At 41.8% G+C, this 23,189-nt stretch overlaps 1 protein-coding gene across 1 annotated transcript in view; it reads left to right on the forward strand.

Annotated features, from left to right (window-relative positions):
- cacna1bb (calcium channel, voltage-dependent, N type, alpha 1B subunit, b) overlaps positions 1-23,189 on the forward strand; it is a gene marked incomplete at both ends in the record, with an annotated part of 162,452 nt that overhangs the window by 108,177 nt on the left and 31,086 nt on the right. Inside the window, 13 exons of the mRNA XM_083983117.1 lie at positions 1,292-2,023; positions 4,025-4,230; positions 4,907-5,036; positions 6,435-6,564; positions 7,396-7,455; positions 7,978-8,084; positions 11,568-11,588; positions 14,456-14,552; positions 18,406-18,566; positions 18,751-18,888; positions 20,103-20,304; positions 20,845-21,009; positions 22,486-22,596. Coding sequence (XP_083839243.1) covers positions 1,292-2,023; positions 4,025-4,230; positions 4,907-5,036; positions 6,435-6,564; positions 7,396-7,455; positions 7,978-8,084; positions 11,568-11,588; positions 14,456-14,552; positions 18,406-18,566; positions 18,751-18,888; positions 20,103-20,304; positions 20,845-21,009; positions 22,486-22,596 — 2,260 coding nt within the window. The remainder of the gene's footprint in view (positions 1-1,291; positions 2,024-4,024; positions 4,231-4,906; positions 5,037-6,434; positions 6,565-7,395; positions 7,456-7,977; positions 8,085-11,567; positions 11,589-14,455; positions 14,553-18,405; positions 18,567-18,750; positions 18,889-20,102; positions 20,305-20,844; positions 21,010-22,485; positions 22,597-23,189) is intronic.

Below are 23,189 nucleotides of genomic sequence, written 5' to 3' on the forward strand. Positions count from 1 at the left end.
GATGAAGACACATCACACAAGACGTCTGTACTATTGTACTATCCACCAGCCCGTCATACAACCTCTTAATGATCAGTCATTTTATTTGGGACAAATAATTTAATTTCTAGGTATAACAGTGTATATGCAGTAGCGGTCCATCACTAGTTTATTTTTACAGGCCGATATAACAATAATTTGGAGCATTGAAAAAAGCAGAAAGCCGATTAATCAGCTGATATCCCACAAAAGAAGCACATTACGAGTCAGTCACAGTCAGCACGGGTGACACAACACATTTTAATCACAATAACATATTTTGTCCCTAGCTGTCTCCCGTAGAAATGACCATAACAATGTAGACAGCATTGAAAAAGCTCCACTCCTGTGATAGAGGAGGCAGTTTATTTTGTGTTTAGTTTAGTTGACAAGTGTTAATATCAAGGCCTGTACCCGAACCTCCAGTGTGGAGATATGGTGAGGTAAGATGATGTATCCTGACTGTGCTATGGTGGAGGAGCCAATAAGGATAGTTTATAAAATGTCCTGTTGGCACTGATTCATTTGGTTTTGCCGATTAATTGTTCTTCCTCGACGGTACATACAGTAGTAGTTGATCTGATTAAAACTTTATACTCATTCAACCACATCAGCAGATTTACAAGCCTGTTTTTTGTTCAGGATCATCACATGAGGTGATTCCTCTGCTGTTTTTGTTGCCTTTCCCCTGAAATTGTATTTTTGGTAACACAGACACATAGCAGCTTTAATTTGAGCCAGCGCATCCTGGTTTTTCACATCCTCTGTTGGCAAATCTTAGTTTTCTTCTGACACATTTTGAGGGACACTGTAATTGGCTGGCACCACATCAATCAATAACATTATCAGTTTGCTAATCAGGGTGGTTATTGGACATTTTTCATCATGTAGAAAGATTTATATCATAATCAGGTCAAGACAATGAGGAGGAGGAATTAATGGAGATGGTATGGAGACAGTAAAATGAATCATAATTTTGTTACTGACGACTGAACTACTTGTCCATACAACACTCAGGCATGGTAAGTGACTGCTTTACCATGGTGAACATTTGTTGAAGCATCCATAGACTGCCTCATGTCTAGATCTTTCTCAGTTACTTTACCTTACTCAGGGCCTGATGAGTAGATGATTGTGTGGCTATGGATGGAGCTGTTGATGAAGTTCACCCAAAACTCACACGATAAAAAAAACTCATGAAGTCTAGATAAACAAAACGTGTTTCTGTGTCTTTGTGCCTGATGTTTTCTGTGGGTTCGATTCCTGTGTGCAGTAAGGAGCAGCAGCGAACATCAAAAAGCATGTCAGTGTGGGAGCAAAGGACCAACCAGCTGAGGAGACACAACATAAGGGCGAGCAGCGAGGCCCTTTTCAATGAGCTGGACCCAGAGGAACGCCTCCGCATGTCCTCCGCCCTCCACCTGCATCCCGACATGAAGACTCACCTGGACCGGCCGCTGGTGGTGGAAGCCAGGAACGGAGACAAACCCAGCAGACCTCCTGAGGGAGGACGGGAGGAGGCGGGGGATCCCCGGCAGGACGGGGCGGGAGACAACCTCCACACACACTCCAGGAAGCATCACCGCCACCGAGACAGAAACGGGGACAGCAGAGACGGGGGCGGCGACGGCCGGGGCGGAAGGCACCACATCCATCACAGCAGGAGCAGAGATCACAACGCTGATGGCGCCCAGACAAAAGAGAGGAGGGGGGAGAGGAGCCAGAGTCGTGACGGGCAGGGTCACAGACACCACCACCAGGCTGGCTCCCCCGACGAGGAGACCTACGACACGGGAGGAGAGGACAGGGGGCACCGCCATCACCACTCCCATCGTCCACCAAAAGAGGGAAACGGGATGATAGCGAACGGTGCACAGGGAGAGTGCAAGGGGAGGGGGGACAGTAACGGAGAGAGGAAGGGACGCTGCTCTCGTATGGTCAGAGCTCAGTCCACTCTGGACGGAGACGACTGTAGGAGGAACAAGAACGGGAGCAGAGGTCAAAGGTGAGGCTGCACTGACTTATTATATTCTTTGTATTCAAGTTGTTTTTGATTTGAACATGTTATTGCTGATAATAACATGTTTTTTCATATGTAATAACTTTAAAGAGGCCTGGCATTAGACCTGCATATTAAACTACACACACCTTTTTACCTCAAACCTTATACAGTATTTACAGCTGTTTTTTTATTAAAGCTGTAAAACCTTGTGCCGTTTCCCCTCAGCAATGAAATCATATGATCAGTGTTATTTGTACAAACAATATCCCAAACTAAGAAAACAAGATGCAGCTCATTAAAAAACAGCAATCTGGGTCAATGAACAATACACAGTTATAATATAAATGATGTACTTCCAAAGGTTCTCAGCTCATGGCCTCGTTCTGAATACAAAGTGACGGGATGGAATAAGAAAATAAACAAGCACTTGTTACTGTAGCAAACGCCTGCGTGATCAAACAGGAGACAACCTGTCCTAGTTTCACTGATGAAAGTCTGAGAAATGTTGACAGTCACGAGGAACACATTTTGGGCTGGGATACAAATACTGTATGAGCATGAATTTAACCTAAGGCAGATGTTATGAAGGATTTATACCTCTGGCAACCAAATTACAAAGTAAGTGCTTAGTTTAAATCATACACGACAATGCAATTAGCAATGAAGTTCTTAGTTCTGTCCTAACAAAGCTATCTTCAATATTTTGAGATGAGGTATGTGTCAGGACCTCAGGATAAACCTACAGAGGATTAATTTACCACCTACCTCTGCTGTTGCCGTCAGCTCTGTGAAGCTTTATAGCTTTATAGTCTTTCAGCTCATAGTTTTAGTTGTTTCCCAGAGCTCTTATCAGCAGTGTTTCCAGACACAGCAACAGCTGAGCAGTAAAAACAAAACAAAACAACACAGACACACCCACTGTACACTATCTGCTTCACAGCAGACAGACGCAGTTAGAGACCAGCTGATAGTACAGCATTTAGCAGCTAAAGAGTCAGATATTCCCCTCAGGAGTTTGGGCCCAGGAACAGAGAGTGGATGCTGGAGTTAAATCCATCAGATGGACAGAAGCACGACACCGAATGAATACTAATGTTGCTCTGTGTCTGCTGGATGAGTAAATAAGCAGCTGGTTGCCGGCCGCTTGGCCCTCTCAGCTAAGAGTCGGTGCTGTGATTGCAGCTTGTTTCAGTTGCTGCGTGTGGATAAAAATCAATCATCGGGGCTTAAAGGTACAACCACATCTCACCTCCGTCTCCAGTTCACTTCTACTGAAGCTCTCCAAATGCAGTTGTGGTGGACTTGAAGTCACGTCAGGTCACCGATGCTCTGTTTTTGAAAATGGAGGAGGTTATTAGTTTTTCATCACCATATAAAGTGCAGCATGATGACACCAGCAGACGACAAACCGCAGCCTGACTCTCGCTGCTGTGATCACTCTGCTCAATATTTATCTGGTCCTCATATTGGAGCCGCAACCCAACATCCTCTCGCAGGAGTGAATGTGGGCAGTTTAATAGAACAGAGGCCTAATGTGACTGCACTGATTGGACTAACAACTATATGGGCTGTAGATTGTCTATTTGTGATTTATGTGTAGTGACAGGTCTGGAATCATCAAGTATCCTATAAAACTGTGTCTGAATGAACCTGAGGTTACAGACGCTTCGTTTTATATCCTCACCGCCTGTTATACATGTCTGTTCATGAGGTCCTGATGTAACCGTGACGTGCTATAACATCATGTAAACACTTTACAGCCCTCAAGGTGCCTGGTGTGCACCTAACTTGGCCAGTGGATTATTGGATTATTTTCTAGACTTTGTGCAACTGTGTGTTTGGATAACATGGCAGTAAAAGGTGAATTCTGGTTGGTTGCCAGCCACACAAGTTGTGGTCTGTATCCCAGGAGGGCAGACAAACTCATTTGGCAGAAAAAGCTTGGAGCATCCTGAGAGCAGAGTCTAATGATGCCTGTGATAAGAGCCACATCTCTCTCTCCAGGGAGAGGCAGCCAGATGCTGAAGACAACGGCCTGGCCTCCACTCCTCTGCAGCCGATGCACAGCAGCCTGAGTCTTGGGGAAAAGCAAGAGGACGCCGACAACCAGAAGAATTCCACCAGGGCCAGCCAGGCCGGCCTCAACAGTAACGCCATCCACATCCCTGTCACCATCACTGCCCCACCCGGAGAAACCACCATCATACCCAGTGAGTACAGCACGGCGTGGTCCTTTATTAGGGGAAGCTGGAGAAGGCTGGAGGAAAAGTTTTGACCATAATTGGTTAAATTAAATTATGTTATATGATGTATTATTATATTTCCACTAGTCATCAGTTTACAAGAGTTATTGGGTAATTAAAACTAATGAAGAATGACTCATCGTCCTTAAGAAACCAGTAAATAAAATGTTGCTGTCAACAGTATCGCTGACATCCAAATGGACCGAAATAAATAAAGATTGTGTTGTGAAAAACTGAAATGCCAATAAAAATCAGTATATTCTATTATAAGACAGGTTAGATTTAGATTACTTTGTTTCTTAAATGAATATAGGAACTATTTTTTATCATCGGATTAAAGAAAGTCAATACTACACCAAATTTGGAAGATGAAAAATATGTTTCCCAAAACCTGCAATCATTTATTCTATCTGTATTATAGCAGCTTCCTCCTCAGTATTTATTGTATTCATCCATTGATTGTATTTAAGTTGTAAAATTATTGTTTTTGTACAAAGTTATCACACCTCTCCTGCTTAGACTTGACCCTGCAACCAGCATCTCACGAGAAATGTAAATACAAATGAATCCAGAAAGCCTGCCTCTTGTCACTAATATTTGTGCCTCTTTGAGCCAAATGAATATATTTATTTTTCCACACCAGTGAACAACATCGACTGTGACAATTTCCGACTCAGTGAGGAGAAGAAAGATCTGGAGGAAGAGGAGGCAGCTAATGGGCCTCGGCAGATCCTCCCCTACAGCTCCATGTTCGTCTTCGGGCAAACAAATCCGTGAGTCACGACTGGGAGGTGGCTGAGAGGAAAGACTTGGAATTAAATTGATAGTTTGGGTTGAATTAAGAACAAGAGGAAGTTCATGAAGTCCATTCATTGCTAACAAAGTCTAAAAATAGGCACATAATGAATTGAAAATTATAGATGATAAGCCCCAAAATTACCAAAGTAGTTCTGTTGAAACTAAGGGTCATATGTTATACAACAAATGTGTTGATTATTTCTAAGACTGAGACTATTTATTTTGGGCTATTTGTACAAATCTCTGCAAGAAACATTTGTAGATTTGTATTTAATGACAAGAAGAGAAGGTGACAAATGACAGTCTGGATCTTTTGAAAAGACAAAATGTATATAATCTGAAAATAGCTCATATCTAGAGTAGTAGAGTCTGGACTCTGGTAGAGATGGAGACAGAGCTGGTGCAAGCTGGAACCTCCTGTTCTCCAGACCTGGGCTGAGGCGACCAGGCTGATGGTGACACACATGTGTTGAAAAGTCTATGAAAACATTCAGCCCCTCATATGGGGCACAAGGTCACACGGAGGTCCAGCAGAACACTGAACCAGACCACAGTGAGGCATTATTCAGAAATGGCATGGTGCTGGACTCTGTGCCGGTTTTTTGGCATCTCAGCATCTCATTTGCTCCACAGTTTTGCTGCTAGACTTGAGCTACTTGAAACACTTGACAACCCTGAGGTGGGTCATTAGTAATAATTACCCACTTCTGATATGATCTTGGGTCTTGGTTTGTTTCCAGACTTTGGCGCTACTTATGTATTGACCATCAGAAATTTCATATTCATGTCTGAGATACAAGAACATCTTGAGGTCCTGAAGTTTTGCCTCTGTAATATATTTTGGGTTCATGCAGTCAAATCCTCCATCACACAGGTAACTGTTATCCTGCCACTCTGGTGTTTGCTGTGCTCTCCTTCATACCAGTGATGTAGTTGTATTGACTGAAGTTGATGTGACTTCACACTGTAGCAAAGTGTAAAGCTGTTGAGAGCCCTTCAAATCTGAAGCCTTGATACACTTCTGGAAAATAGTGGATTGATCTCAACATTCTTCATGAGTCACCTTCCAGAAAGTGCAGACTCTTTTTTTTTTTTTTTTAGAAACATGCAACATTTTTCATACTTCAATAATTCTTCATAGCAGTTTACAGGTTGATTGAGTTAAAACACACTGAACCCAGATGACTCTGAGTCACGTGGTGTCACTGAGGCTGATGCATCTCCTCTGCCGTTTATGATTGTACCTTTGTTTTCGACATGGAGGGAAATGCGAGTTGTCTGTGGCCTGTTACTGGATGACTTCACCTGAATATATGTAACAAGCGTCCTTTGTGTATGTGTGTTTTTATATGCGTGTGTGTTTGATCTTGAAGGGTGCGGCGGCTGTGTCACTACGTAGTCAACCTCCGCTACTTTGAGATGTGCATCCTGATGGTCATTACCATGAGCAGCATTGCGCTGGCGGCCGAGGACCCCGTGCAATCCAACGCACCGCGCAACAACGTGAGTCAGCGTCCAGACTTCATAAATAAACATCTGGAAGTATACGACAAGCACACTGGTTGCCAGACACACAAGCACACAGATCAGCGTTTGCATGATAATGTGCATGCTCAAATAAGCGCATGAAGATTTTGCACAGAAGCATGTGACATTTTGCCGGCCGAGCTGATTCATTCAGACTGATCGAGAAGTCCTTGTTTACAGGGCTTGACAGTTTGCCCATATTAAGGAAGAAGCAGTAGGAAGCACAAGAAAAAAGCTTTTTAAAATAATTTTTGGTAAAATACTGACACTCTGATGCATGATTTTTAAAAACAAAACTGCACAAAGTGTTTCCGCACTCTTTATATTGGTACATGACATGTTGGCTCATGTCGGGGATGAGGAAGTAATATATGCACATAGACACGAGACTTGAGTTTTTGCATTTTGACAGACAAGCACAACTAATTAACATTCAAGTCAGATGCACAGAGGGAATCTGAGGTGATGGTGTGTGTATGTTTTCGTGTGTTGTTTATATGTGTGTGTGTGTGTGTGTGTGTGTGTGTGTGTGTGTGTGTGTGTGTGTGTGTGTGTGTGTGTGTGTGTGTGTGTGTGTGTGTGTGTGTGTTTGCTCAAGTGGGTGCTCAGGCGAAGTGTGCATGTGCAGGGGAGTACAAAGCTGACAGAGTCTGAGACCCCTGACAGGGCAGGAGAACATGTTGTGCATATCTGGTCCATTCATTCATACACACACACACACACACACACACACACACACAAGCATCTGTCACTGCATCTGTAGATGAGTCATCTCACAGCATATTTTCATGCGCTTTGCTTTTGCAGGTTCTGAAGTATCTGGATTACGTCTTTACTGGAGTCTTTACTTTTGAGATGGTGATTAAGGTGAGAAGACTGGAGGTTCACTTTGATTTGAGCTCTGAAATAAAAACCACAAAATAGAGTTTTGGTATTTTGCAGGTCAAAGAAAATCTTGGAATTGCGGTTGAGATGAAAGCGTTCAGAAATTAAAACTTTTTTAGACATTTACTGTAGGTCAATCAGTTTTGAGTTGCTTCATGTTGAGATGTTTTTAAGTTTAGCTTGACATTAGCTTAGCATAGACGTCTCATCATGTTTTGACCTGCTAACCCTCACATGTGTGATTATTCAGAAGGCGAGCACACAGCAGACAGCCGCACTGGCACTGCAGACCTAAAAACCTGCAATAATACCAGACGCTTTGGGTGATAATGCTCTGGGTCACAGCAAAAAGATGCTGAATTCAAAATATCAAAATATCAGAGGCAGATTTACACAGGCAAACAAAAAGGGAAAGATTACGTAGTAAGAAAGAAAGAAAGACCCCTCAGTGACAGAATATGATTTTCTGTATTTTTCTGTTCCACTTTTTTTCTGTGGCTCTAGATGATTGACCTGGGACTGCTCCTCCACCCTGGAGCTTATTTCCGTGACCTGTGGAACATTCTGGACTTCATCGTGGTCAGTGGAGCTCTGGTGGCCTTTGCCTGCTCGTAAGTCAAAGTTTCCTTTCATTCACATCTTTCCTAATCACAGTAAGGCTCCAAATATATGTATCTCACAGACGAGGCAAGAGCAAGATACTGTTGTGTGTGTGTGTGTGTGTATGTGTGTGTGTGTGTGTGTGTGTGTGTGTGTGTGTGTGTGTGTGTGTGTGTGTGTGTGTGTTATATACAGTATTAGCTGCTGTTACCTTCCCTCCACCCTCTATCACACGATCAGGCCAGCAGGCTGCTCCTGTGTGTTTTTCTGACAAACACATCTATTGTGTTCATCCAATTACTTCCATGAATTCTTCTGAAGGCTTTTGCGCAGCCTGGGGTTATTTTGCCGACATGACTATGTCAAATACATCTTTCACTGTTACATAAAGTCCCTGTGCCCCTCCCTGCTCGTCGGCTAATGGGCCATGTTCAGTTTGGCTGACAGGTTTAAGGTTCAGGAGAGGAAGCAGATGTATGGATATATTTTTTTACTGGAAGTCTCTAAGATGGCACATTATTCACACATGGCACATTTTACTGTTAAAATAATTGTATTTGATTATACAGTATGACTGTGCAGTAGTTGAACTAAACCTTTGAAGTTTAGTTGTTTTTATATACAACTACTAACACACGGCATTTAGAAATTTTGTTAGACAGCACCAGTTTGTGTTAGATCTACTATCCTGTGTCCTCTGTCAAGGTATTTATTTTGTACATATATATTCAGACACAAAGTGCTTATTGTCACAATACAACTTGAGTATCTACATTTATCATACAGTAAAGTGGCAATGCAATTCAAATGGAAGTAGTCCATTAAGAAATCTGTCTGGTACTTTTAATGAGTGAGAACTGGTTCAAATCAACCACTGGTTGATCTGTTTTATTCATCAGAGTAGTGTCGATAACATGACCTGCTGTTCAGGACAGATTTCTAAATTATTAACAAGGTTTTTATAAAATTGAAAGAGTTTCCTACCTTGGAAATAAATGTTATTTTTAGCGCCACATCAAAATGGGAGGTAACTAAGGCGTAAAAGCCTCCATCTTCGGTCCGTGGTAGTCACGTTCGATGACAACCAGTCAGTTATTTGGCGTCTGCCACTGTTTTCACATATCGACATATCGTTCTGAATCTCTGCACTTTGTCTTCTGTGTGTTTTTCTGTGTAACGCCTTGTGTTGCTCTGATTTTCTCTTTGGCCAGCTCTAGACTGATGCTTCTCTTTGTCTTTTTATCTGTTGCTGACTCTGACTCTGTCTCTGTCGTCTTTCTTTCACCTTTCTCCTCCTTTCGTTGTTTTCTGGCTTGGATATCTTTCAGGAGCCTTATGGGGTAATGCTTGCTCTCTCTCTCTCTGCCTGTGAATCGCTCTATCCATGTGTTTGTCTTCCTGTTCATGTCTCCTCTCTCCTTCCTGTCCTTCTTAGCCAGTGTATATTGCAGATTTTCTTTTTTACAAGTGTCTGCAGCAGTCTTTGAATAAAATGTCATATTTTGTTATTTGCTATTCTTATCATCACCACCACAGTCACGATCAAAGATACTGGCATTTACTCTGTTTGTGTTACATAACTGTGTTTATGGTACATCTGGGTTCAGGTTGCACAAGTGCAATTACCTATTTTAATTTATTGGATATATCCTATGTGTGTCAGTAGGAACAATATACATAATGCACATTGGGGCAGCACAGTGGATAAGAAAAATACTGAAATGTCAAAAACAACAAGCTTTCATAAGAGTGAAAGGTGCTCAGGATATTCATGAGCACAGAGCATCTGAGTGCTCCTGTCTGGAACAAATGAAACAGCTCTCATTTAAAACCATTAAACACAGGGAATGGCAGCTATTAACCATTTCTTTGTCATTATTAGAAACAGCGACTTATGTAAAGTGTAATACATACGCAGGATAATGTAAACTTTCAGCATTCTGTCAGTATCTTGCATTTATAAACATTAATAACACTTTTAAATTCTTTAAAGTATGATAACATCATCCCATTTATTAGGCGTGGTCCAGTATGTTGTGGCCGTGTTTTGATCCATGGAGAGTGAACTTCACTCACATCAGATCAGATTAATCCATTTCCCCCTCGTTCACTTCCTGTCCAACCTTTAGTCGCTCCTATCACCACCATCATCAGCTCACTGTCATATCACATGAGCATGTAACAGGCCACGTTCACACAGATCACAGAGCTTAAAGGATCATTCTGGTTTCTTAGAAGCGTCGATCTTCTTTTGGTGCAGATTTTATTTGCTGTTATGATAACACAGTCAGTTAGTCACTGTGATCCGGGAGGGTGGGGACTTTGTAAAAAAAAATGTCTTGGATGTACCCACAATTACAGTATAAGCAATCAGACTGATCAAATTTTAACTGCAAGTACTGATAAATGACAAAAATGACAGAATGTTTACTTCTTGCTTCTGCTGTTATTTACCACTCTCCAGTACTCCAATCGGAGACTGTGCCTGCAATAGGAATAAAAACGTCAGCCATTTAAACAGCACAGTATGTTACTGTACCTGGAAGTGACGGAGCCTTCTAGTGGCCATAGTAATTAGTCAGGTGATGTCACAGAGCGACAGTCCATGTAAGGAGGAGGATGAGACAGATTAACACGTCAACAAAACATTGTTCAAGTCACTTCTGTGTGTAATCCAAAGGCCATGGACACATAACGTCAGTGTTGTTGTCAGTTGATCTGTGTACCAGCACCAGTCTCTGTTAAAGAAAGATAATATTCCTTTTGATACGTCCTAATTTATAAAGCTCTGACTGACTCTCTTAACAGCTGTCAGTGAGTTTACTACCAACGTGGGAATGAGTGAGATACTGAGGTCTGAAAATCGCCAAATTAGAGCTTGCCTTGAGTTACATAAGCTCCTGAAAGTGTGGTTGTTCCTGAGCTGACATCAGGGCGTCAGCCCTCAGCATTGAGAGTGGCTCACATCAGAGCTGATTTATTCACTGTCATTTTTCTGTCATTAAAACAGATCAGATCAGATAATAGGTGACTTTATTTCCCCCTCTGCAGTGTGAACGTAGTCGTTTTTGTTCTCATCAACAGCGTCCTCTCATCCTCACCTCCCTCACTGTGGAAAACAGTTCACTCCATCACGATCATCCTCTTGCTATAGATTTGATTTATCCACATACCCGCTGACATAATAACGACTTCATTTGAATGTTTTATCCGACTTGTCTGGTGCTCTGCTCTTCGGCAGGGTAATTAGTTTTAGTGCTTTTCATTGTGCATTGATGTTGTCAATTTATAGGTTGAATAATGTCACTGTACCTTCGTGCCGGTGTGATAACTGCTTAATATGTTTACTTTGCTCCGCCTTTCTTTATATTCTTGTTTGCTCTGTTTATGTGGGTGGTGTGTGTCTTTTTGTACTATGTGTGTGTCTGTGTGTTTCTGTGTGTGGGTATGTGTGTGTGTGTGTGTGTGTGATTTTCATTGCTTTTTCTCATCAGATCGCAACAAAGCGTGGCCAGGTGGGAACTGTCCCTATCTAACTTTTGCTTATTGACCCACTTGTCCCCTTTCCCCTACATGTGAAACAGAGAACATTCCTCTTATCAACCTTCCCAAACAAATCTCAAATCCCAAGGTGATTGGGATGTGTCCATGGCTTCCCTCCCTCCCCCTCCCTCTGTTCCCTTTTAGAAGACTAACCCCTTTGCCCCCAATATTAGGACTAAAGAACAAAAAGATAATATTGGGAGCTCCACCTCATAGCTTTCAGAAGATAAACATATAGCTGCAGACATGTTCATCTGCACTCAATGTCTTTCCACTTGCAACCTCAGATATCTGCTGTGTCAGAGCTATCGTTTTATCCACATGTAAATCTCCTTTAATCGTGCCTAAAGTGATCTTAATTGGTCAAATTGCCAAGAGATTATAGCCTGCAGCACGATTCGCCTCCCTGCCCTTCACCTACAGCTCTCCTTCTTTATGCAGCAGCAGATCGATAGAGGATTATAGCTTCTTACCTGGATTCACCTTGACTGTCTAATCAGTGAATGTGAAGAAATTATACAAGAAAGCTATTTGTTTTTTTCATAAATACCATAATGTATGGAGGGTGCATCATTTTTAAAGGGGGGAGGGTGAAAATATAAAACCACCTCTCACCCAGATTTTTTGCTCCCAGTAATTGCAGGAGCAAAATGGAGAAAAAAGATGCAAATGAGCTGCTGATTATGCACGACAACAGTTGTGTTTGTGCTGCAAATAATATTTTTAAAATATGAATTTTAAACTGGATTTTCATATAGTTCTAATCATCATAATAAACTCTAACAAAGTAATATTTTAAATAAATAAAATAAAATAATGAGCCCTAACTATTTACACATACATTATTCAGAATCCACCATGTAATCTAATCCTGTGGAAAATGCGAAACTACTCAATAGTAGCAGCCTCGTGCGTCCTGTTTTGCTGAGCCAGTAAAGTGCTTCTGATTGGACATCAGCTGTTTCGTCCCTAAACAGGAAATGCTCCTTGCTCTCAGGACGGGGCAATCAGTGCTGATGTGAACACACAACCTTGCACCCATACTCACACACACATTACATCCTTCTTGCCCACGACCCTTCTGAAAGCTATTGGGAGACTGTTCTTGCCGTTTCAATGTGTTGAGGTCCTTGAATAGTGAGGACTGGCATTGACTTCATAGATTGCATGCCAGGGTAACCGAGTCATCTGAGCATGAGAGCTGCATGCCATTTTGTTAGACGTATGAGTTTTACTCTGAGAAAAGAAAAGACCCCCAGGGCTTAGGGTTAGCTCCATGCTACTCCTCCACTTTATAGACTTTAACACACATGAAGTGTAAATAGAAGTCACAATCTCCCCTCGTCAGCCAGTGTGTGTTTCACACGAGAGCTTCTGCAGCACTGATGGACAGATTGAGGCCTGTGAGTGTGTGTGTCCCTGTGAGGTTTAAAGCAGCTGACTTTGCAGGGGGGAAACACAGTGCTGATAAAGTACAGTAAAGTTTCATTGCAAATAATACATAAAACTGCCTTCATTTCATATCAGTTACTCTGGTAAAGAGCCATGTAAAACAAAGTGTTACTTCAGATACTGTGACACCCCCAACCTTTTACTGAATTCCCATATGAGTGATTGTGAGCAGATGTTGGACGGACATATTTAGTGGCTCTGTGAGGCCAAATACACTTAAAGCACTTTGCTTATACATTATTCAATGGCACCTTTTTACAGTTGCCATTCATCTGTGTCACTTGTGGGTGAAAACACTGGTTGGTCACTTCCTCCACCTGAGTGACATACTGGTTCAAGGAGCAGTGGGGCCTCTCGGGGCCACTGACAGGGCCACTGACAGGGCTTGCAGACTTCATTTGTCCCAAATATCCCTGTGTCCTTCTCCACATTCTCCACATATGAAACTGTTGCACATCCACAGATATTTACACACTCACAATTTCAGCTTCTTTAAAGTCAAGATGAAACAAATGAGAAATCCTTTTTATGGCGAGTGACAGCCACATTGTTCGTGTGACTAATTAATTAAAAATCCCTCTCCCACCGTCCTTGGCCAATGTCAGTCTCTGAGTGAATGATGGCTCAGCTGTCTGTTATTAGCATAACTGCTACTTTTTAAACCCCCACACCCACCTCCCACTCTGTGACCAGTTAGCACAACTTGCAGCATCAGCAATGACTGACAGCAGTTGTTTCTGCAAAGAAGCTGCCTCCTGCACCAGGGGCCGACTCTTTGTGCATTTACTGTCAACATCTAAATATCTGATGTTATTCTACAGAAACAGTGTGATGACTAGAAAGAAAGAAAGAGGGAAGAAAAAGGACCGGAAGACAGAACAAACTAAAAATGAAGAAAAACAGGATAACATAAGGGAAGACAATAATAATAATAATAATAATAATGATGATGAAATATAAGAAATTAAAACATTTGATTTAGAAGGAAGAAAGGAAAACTGGAGATGGAAAGAAACAAAGAGCAGAGATGTGGAAACAACCAACAGAGAATAAAGGAAGACAAGAAAAAAAAGGGAGAGACCAAAGCATAGAATGAAAATGCATGAGGAAGGAAACCTTCATTGCCTGTGTCAGACAGTGTAGTAAAAAACCTGAAAAAAAAAAGAACCTGAGTAAATGCATTTGGTTGGCGTCCATGTCTTAACATATTATACGTTGTATGTTGTAGCTGTCTCTGTAGGATAACATTACACAGCCACATGCATGTTCTCTACTAACAGAATAACAACTGTTCCTGTTCCTGTTACTGTAGGATTGGATGAGAGGTTTTACATGATTATCGGTTACACTACATCACCCAGACTGATTGTACTCTCGCTGTGCACAGAGGGACAAAAGGCAAGGACATCAACACCATCAAGTCCCTCAGGGTCCTGCGAGTCCTGCGGCCACTCAAGACCATTAAACGTCTGCCCAAGCTGAAGGTAAAGTAATCCAATCTGTCATCCACCCAGTCCACTCTGAGAGAAAAAAAACACGTAAGAGAGCAGCAGATGCAGCAGCTGGTGACAGTCGCTCGCACTGTCATGAATCAAATGCATGTGAAGAACTGTTTATCAAACAGGAGTGGGTATCTGTATTCTAATCATCTATTATAGTCACTTAACTTTTGGAGCATTATGAGCTGTGTGGGGGTAGGAGGAATTAAAGTCAAAAATTGGATGTAAGTGACAAAATATTGTTTCCTTTATTGGATCAGTTCTGTGCCCGTCTGTGCAGGGTCATTAAGACGCTCTATGTCCCAGAGAACATAGTCCTCCACTGTAAAAGACACAGACACATGAGGCAAACCACTGAAGAAATGCTCCTCTGTTTACTTAGTTAAACACAGCAACTCTGCTTTGTACTGCTCACAGTCGTTAGCATAGTTGTAAATGGAAAGTTATGTCAGAATGAAAAAAAAAATACAAACTACTATACAAATTTCTCCACCCATGGTCAACAGTCATACATTTACCTGAATATAGACTAAGACTGAGTAATAATTCACTTCTGTTTGACTGTACCATAGTTAGCTGTTTACCTTTGCAGCACCAGCTTGAATGAAGTTGTCAAGAACTGACAGCTAGCTAGCTAATTTGGGAATATCTGGATGGAATGAGGCAAAAGTTCAGATTTACTTTGCCAGGAAACTGTGTGAGATTTCATTTTCATACTGACCCCATATTGGGTCCTATTTATTCACTACAATCGCCACCCTTTAGAACACTGTGTGTGTTTGATGGGTCTAGCGGCGCTGAGTCCAGGCCAAATTTCCCCCCAGGGACATTAATTTAAGTATATATATAGATATATACCGTATAACCTACAAATATGTAGAAGTGTGATAAATATATATATATAAATCTGTATTGTCACAAAGGTGGCTGTGTGCTGGTCAACAGTCAGCTCCATTTATAATAATAATACATTTTATTTATAGGCACCTTTCTAACACTCAAGCACACCGTACATTGAATTTATAGTGAACCTGCCTGTGATGTAGCTTCGATGTGTAAAAAGTTGTAATTTGTCTGTGGCAGAAGCTGGCGTCTGAGGTTGGTTTCGGAGCAGTTTTTCATTTATTTGTCCTATTTGTAGCTCAGTTAGCTGTGACATTACAGTGTGTTGACTGCCGTTTATCTCTTACAGCTGACAAACTGGCATTCATTGGAGTATAGTGGTGTAACTGTTGCTGCACAGATGGAGTCTGATTCTGTCTGGTGTTTTCATTTATTTGAGCTTCTTGTCTGCCATAAAATATGATGAATTTACCCACATTGACTTGATTTACAACAAAAGCAAAGCCCAGAGTGCAACTACAGTATGTTAGAGAGAAAGATACTTCAGCTGTACTCAGAAGAGGGCCATTAAATATAATATAATCTCTGATACGGTATGAAAAAGTGGAGGAAACATCACAACCTCACATGTTCTCATTCAGTGTACAGAACCTACCGTAAAATGGAAGTATTTAAGTTTAACTTTATTGTTTATTGTCATTGCATAGACATATACAACAAAATGTAGTTTGGCAGTCTCTCTCCTGTAGCAGCAAAGGACACAAAAGTTAGATAAATAAATAACATAAAGTGCAAGGTGTCAATAAATGATTAAATATCAGCATCTTTTTTTTAATTATTTATTTATGATGAGCTGCACCTCAGCAGAACTGTGGATGGCCTGCTGTGATCTGTCAGATATTCACAAAGAAACATTTTTAGGTTTTGGAAAAAATTAGCAGTTTCTCTCTTAACACAACCAGTGGGGGGTGTCAAATGTGGAAATGCAAATCCTACAGAGTGAGAAAGAATCTCAAACAGAGTAAAGTGAAGAATCTGATAATGAGAATATGCTGATCCTCGTGACCCTCATCAAGGCGAGACCCGCAACAGATTCCTCTGATGCAGAGATGACAGCTTCCCTCTGGTGCGTGAGGCAGTTGATCATCCAAAAGTGATGGACCTGACAAAAGATGAGAGATCTGATTGGAGTAATAGAAGTGAGATGATTGAGACAGATCAGAGCTGGCAGACAGACGCGTCACACACAACTCTTCTAGGATACTTGGACAGAGGAGTTTGACAGACAGGCTGGTGGAGGAGTGGAGAATTACACTCCCCCCTCACTGTGGTGACAGAAGCCTGGATGGCGATCGTTCATGCAGCAGCATATTCATTGGTTAGATTGCATACATGTCAGGATGGATAGACAAAGCACTTTGTCTCATGGAAAGATCACAGCACTAACTGACAGAGGGAAATTACTGGAGAGAGAGAGAGAGTGACAGGTCGAGAGATAAAGACCAACTTTGTCCATGTCCTCTGGAAGTACTGATTATGTAGCTTGTAGACTGTAAGATGTCTGGATGTTTACATTAAAGGAGACATATTATGCCCCTTTTGCACAAATTAAGATAGTTCCCAGGTGTCTTAAAGACATGTCTGTGACATGCTTTGGTCAAAATACCCCAAGGATCAAACATCACAGCTCTTTTCATCCTCTCAAAACAGCCCTGTTCAGAACGGCTGGTTTCAGTGCCTGTCCCTTTAAATGCTAATCAGCCACTGCTTGCCCCGCCCCTTCTACTGGTACCAGGTAGGGGTGGGGTTATACAAATTTGAAAACTAGTTACATCACTGGAAGACGACTGAGGGAACAGCTCATAAAACCACGGATGGATTTCAATCTAGGGAGCCTGCACGTTACAGATTTTTTTTTGTCAATTCTCGAATTTTGGGGGCCAGAAGGCAAGACAAACACCCAGATATACAGTATGTTAAAGAGCCTTCAAAAAGTGATATTTCCATAATATGTCCCCTTTAAAACGGAGTAGAATTTGTTTTAAGGAGGGTTGTTAGACATATGTGTTACATAAAAGTTCATAGTGGACACTGTGAAAACAGTGGATTTCAGTTTATACAAGCACTTGAGAACTCTAGACATCTTTTGGCCAACAAGTCCATGAGAGTGAACAACAAACTATGTTGTTGTTCTTCAACATGACCAGAATTTGTGTTTTCTGAAACTACAAGGGTTTGTTGTTTGAAGTTTAGAGGCAGGTCACAGTCATGGTTAGATGAAACCAGTGTGAAATGTTGACAGTAGACAAAGTCTCTGGTGAGTCAGACACATTCTGAATTCAGACAGTAATCCACACATCATGTCACTTTGACTCTGTACTGAGCATATTAAACCAGTTGAAGGATTTAACAGTCAGTGATGGTGAGTTTTATTTTGGCCAGATAATCACGGATGTATCCTCCTGTATGTTTACAGGACAGTAATGTAGAGTGAAAACATTTACATTTGAAAAACCTAAGTGACACTACAGCTGACTGGGAAAGGGTTTCTCAATCAGCCACAAAGCTTTTTAAACAAATAACCAGATTTAATTACATCATGCTGCACTCAGTTTGATTTAAATGTACTGGTTATGCTTAAAACTCATAGAGCTTCCAGTTTATCCTCCAGTGCTTAAAGCATTTTTGATCAACTGATTCATTGATTCCTCTGGGGCCAAGGAAAGCTGAGGATATAAAGAATGAAAGTGGGGGTTTGCGCTTCAAGTCGTATCTTTAAAATATATTTTTCAGTCAGGTTTCAGCTTTATGAATTTTTCATTTCATTCGAGTTTTTATCTGCATTGAAATGAACCTTGACAGAAAATAAACTAGTAACCGTTAGCATCAGCCTCCTGAGACTGCAGAGACTGTGCATCAAAACAATGTGCAGATATACTGTATGTGTATTTACTGTGTGTGTTTGTGTGTAAATGCTTTTTGGGTTTTTTTCCAGGCCGTGTTTGACTGTGTTGTGAACTCCCTGAAGAACGTTCTCAACATCCTCATCGTCTACATGCTCTTCATGTTCATCTTCGCTGTTATAGCCGTGCAGCTCTTTAAGGGCAAATTCTTCTACTGCACCGACGAGTCCAAGGGTCTGGAGAAAGACTGCAGGTACATCGTCCAAACTCGCTCTTGTTGAAGCTCAGATACGACTGCACACTGACATTCTGACTTTTTCTTTTCCAATTTGGTGCCTAATTGCTGTCTTTCACTGTTTGTCTCCTTCACGCCTTTTGATCTCATTACATGTCACATTTCACTTGAGATCTGTTTTCTCCATGTGTGTCTCTCTCAGGGGTCAGTTTCTGGAGTATGACAGAGACGAGATAACCGCTCAGCCCAGAGAGTGGAAGAAGTACGAGTTCCACTACGACAACGTTCTCTGGGCCTTCCTGACGCTTTTCACCGTCTCCACTGGAGAGGGCTGGCCACTGTAAGTCAGCACCACCTCTTCTGCTTTATGTGGGCACCACCTGTCCTACTGAAAATATCACATTAAAGCAGCGGCATACACTGTGAATATTATACTGAATATGAATAAGCAAAGATGGCCAATTTATTGCTGAAAATCAGTGACTGAGTTTTTGAGCCACTGTTGGATCATTTTATCTTTCCATGTTTGACTATCCTTCAGTGGTTTTGTCCTGAACACACCTGCAGGCACACACATCCCAGCACAGTGCAGATTAAACCCAACTGATTTCAAACAGCCTTAATTACTGTGCCTACTCTAAAGATGCAATCAAGACCCATTGCATCCCTGTCCTCCGTCTGCCTCCCTGTGTCTCAGCTAAAGCACCAAGAGCGGATTCATCGACATCACCATCATCTCTGTCGAGGGCCATTGATGGCTGTTTGCTTATTTCTTTCATTGTAAATTGTTAAACTGACTGAGCTCATCTTGATCATCCGCAATCACACACTTCTAAACAAGCAGAGACAGAGCAATAACACGATGACCAGAGCTGAACTTCACATCAAGACAGACTTTATTTACTGCTATTAACAGTTTGGCAAACATAGGAAATTAAATTTTGCTTTCGATAAATATTCATTGACTTGCAGCTCATACCTTTATGTAATTAGAGTGCTTGGCGAAATAACAAACATACTAAATAATACCAGTGACAGGCAGAGTAATTCTAATACATCAACATATTTATTCGTAGAGCACTTTCCAGAATTTACAAAGTGCTCCACTCACAGCAACACATTATAAAGCAGCTTATGGAAAGTGTAGAGGCAGAGTTCAACAAGTCTGATCCCACAGCGGGAGAGTCTCGCTCCTCTGGCTCTCGTTGGCACCTGTAATAATCTGAGTGTGTAAAGGTAGACTTTGTAAAGAGTGCACCAGCGTATCCTCTGCTCAAGGCGAGCGCGGCTCCTGACTGTGCCGGGAAATGGAAAATATGGAGCTCAGTAGCACTGGGGAGTTATGAAGTGTTTTATTGTACAAGTCTGATAAAATAAACAACCTGGGACACGCAGCCTCCAGGAGGAGAGGAGAGGAAGGACATGAATTCACTGGATCGCTGAGGATATTTTACAAGGTGTCGCTCTGCATGTTACAGGCTGGCGTGTATTTTTTGCAGGGTCATTTCATTTGTGGATGAATCTCATGTCAGGTCTCTCTCCCCCTTCTCCCAGGGTCCTGAAGCACTCTGTGGACGCTACGTACGAGGATCAGGGCCCCAGCCCGGGCTTCCGCATGGAGACCTCCATCTTCTACGTGGTCTACTTCGTGGTGTTCCCCTTCTTCTTCGTCAACATATTCGTGGCTTTGATCATCATCACCTTTCAGGAGCAGGGAGACAAGGCCATGTCGGAGTGCAGCCTGGAGAAGAACGAGGTGGGCGAGCGGAAACACACGTAGCTTCTAGGTTTTGCTCCTGGAAAACAATCAGCAACTCCACCTCCACCTCCACCCCAGATTCTACAAGAACACCTACTGATTGTCTCTCAGAAACACTAGTATCTGAAAATGTTTGTCTCATCCGTCACCAATGTTTTCTTCATTAAGAATCAGAGCACATGCTGATCCTCTTCTAAATATCACTTGCAGGCAAATTATATCTAACAAGGCTTACGATTCACTCGAAACAGAATGAAGTAGTAAAAAGGAAAGCAGTGGGGTTTATCTTCCCTGTTCTCTTCATCTCCACTTCACAGGGACTTTGTTAAAATCATGCTGTTTTTTTTGTCTGTAAAATATTGGCCGGCGATCAAAGAACATCTCATCTTTTCATATTACAAAATGTTTAGACAATCCTCTGGTGTGTCGCCAGCTGTCTTTCATGTTATTAGACTTAATTTCCAACACTTTCTCCTTTGATGAAAGGTGTGAGAGGATTCATGCAGCCTGTCTTTGTTTTTCTAATTCACCCAACAGAGAGCTTGTATCGACTTTGCCATCAACGCCAAACCGCTGACGAGATACATGCCAGAAAACAAACAGTCCTTCCAGTACAAGATGTGGAAATTTGTGGTGTCGCCTCCGTTCGAGTACGCCATCATGACTTTAATCGCCCTCAACACGGTCGTGCTGATGATGAAGGTCAGTGGTTCCTCCCGTTAATGAGGCGAAGCACCGATTCCTCTCAGATACTTCTCAGCCAGAATAAAGTAGTGCAGTAATACTCATTCAGCTCCCAGTGTGATACAACACACTGCTGAAATATTAAAAAAGATTGCAGAAGCTGTTTCCATAAATCTGAACTATTTAATAATTTAGTTGTTAAGGCAGAGATGCAATTACAACAGCAGCAGTGATCTGGCCTTGAGACATGGTCAACAATTAAAAATCAAACAGCACCAGCGCCAACACACACCACTGTGACACTTCTGCCAAACACGGCCTGCTGCTCTCAGAGAGAGGAGCTCGTGCCTTGGCAGCCCCTTTATTCATCTAACTCAGAGGAGAAAACCTCTGAGGGAATGAAACAGCCTGTCTGTGGAAGACAGGCTGGTGACAGGGAGGAGCTCACTGAGTGAAAACAACTTCTACATTATCAAACACTTTTTCAAGTTTACTTCTTTTTGTCAGATCAGATTGATATCGTAGCATCCTAGGATTTTTTCAAGCTGGGAGAGGGGAGCAGTGACGAGAAATTAAGCTAACTTGTAGTTCATGTTTATGCAGGTACTATATCTGTCTGTTAGACTCACATTTTCTGTTTAAAGGAAGGCATCTGATGTCTGTCCTTACTACATAGGAGAATCTGGACACTGGAAAAAGGTTAATCTGGCTCTGTTGAGTAACTAAATCTGCCTACCAGCATCTCTGAACATTTTTAATTAATGCACTATATCTCATTTGTTTAGTGTGTACAAAATAGGTTTAAAACTGTAACAGAAATTATTTTTCTTGACCAGGCACCGTAGCCTCCAGGAGTTTCCTCTTAGCTTAGGCAGATAATAATCCAGTTTCACCGAGACACATTTTTACATTTAATATTTGAAACAAAATGAACTATGGAGATGAGGCGTCTCACGACTCATAACTTTTCATGAGGGAAAGAAGTAACAGAAATTCTATTATAGTCATTAAAAACCATGTAAAAGTGAAGATCGCTGGTGCCTCTCAGCATCAATGTGTCCAGTCAGACCGAAGCTTTATTCCAACATATGCCTACATCACTACTGCTGCAGTTTTCATTTTCTCTCTTTATGTAAGACATGAGTTCCTGCGTGGCTAAAATGCTGATCTTCCCTCTGGAACATAAAGTCATGACAGTCCTATAGACAAACAGAAACTAACACCGACACAAACACACACACAGTTTCAGTGTCACAATCACCTGTAATTATCACAGTGGCAGGACTCAGCCGCCACCAATGGTGAGGATTAAATGTAATGTATGCAGCTGGGATTGACAGATGCATTTGCACCTTTTTGGAGTAGTCTTTTGTCTGTGATGCATCTTGGTTGGTAACATGGCATCATACCGTGCTCTGATGTGTCTGAGTTTGCAGTCAGAGGGGCAGAAGACTGTGGTCCATATCCAGTGAATCTTTCTCCCTTTGTCCTCAGTTCTACGGAGCTCCAGACCTCTACGAGTCCATGCTGAAATACTTAAACATCGTCTTCACAGCCCTCTTCACACTGGAGTGCATCCTCAAGATTATTGCCTTTGGTCCGCTGGTGAGCTGTCAAGACCATATGCCGCGCAACACTCTGCAAACACCAGACAATTATTCACTGTTTTGTTTCTGTTTACACACATGAAAGAAAATCGCTCTTTGAATATGCAAAGCAGCCAGAAATATCAGACTGAGGCCGACTGCATTAAACCGCTGTAAATGGGCTCATAGTCCTCCGATAATTAAAGCCTTTTGAACATTAAAATCATTTACAAGGTTTTTGAAATGTGGTCTTTAGTGTCAGCCGTCAGAGACAGACACACAGAAACTTAGATGAATGTTTGTTGAAGGATTTTGGTTTTATTTGTGAGGGTTACATAAAAAGAATCTGAGGGTGTTTAACATGTAAAGAACGCTAATTAACGGGGTCAAAATAATGTTTAGTCTTAAATTCAGTAAGGTGAACTAGTTTGAAAGAGAGAACGAACAGATGAGTGCACAAAAAGAATAAATCTTATCTCAACATGAGGCTGTCTGGCCTCCAGCGAGGCATTTCATCTCTGGCTCCGTTCCATTTACGAGGCCCATTTATTAAATAGCTTTTCTCACACACCACTTACCTCCACCTGTTTAGCTGTTAAGCCCAGACGGATG

This window comes from Trachurus trachurus, assembly GCF_905171665.1.
Source record: "Trachurus trachurus genome assembly, chromosome: 12".
NCBI classification, from domain to species: Eukaryota; Metazoa; Chordata; class Actinopteri; order Carangiformes; family Carangidae; genus Trachurus; species Trachurus trachurus.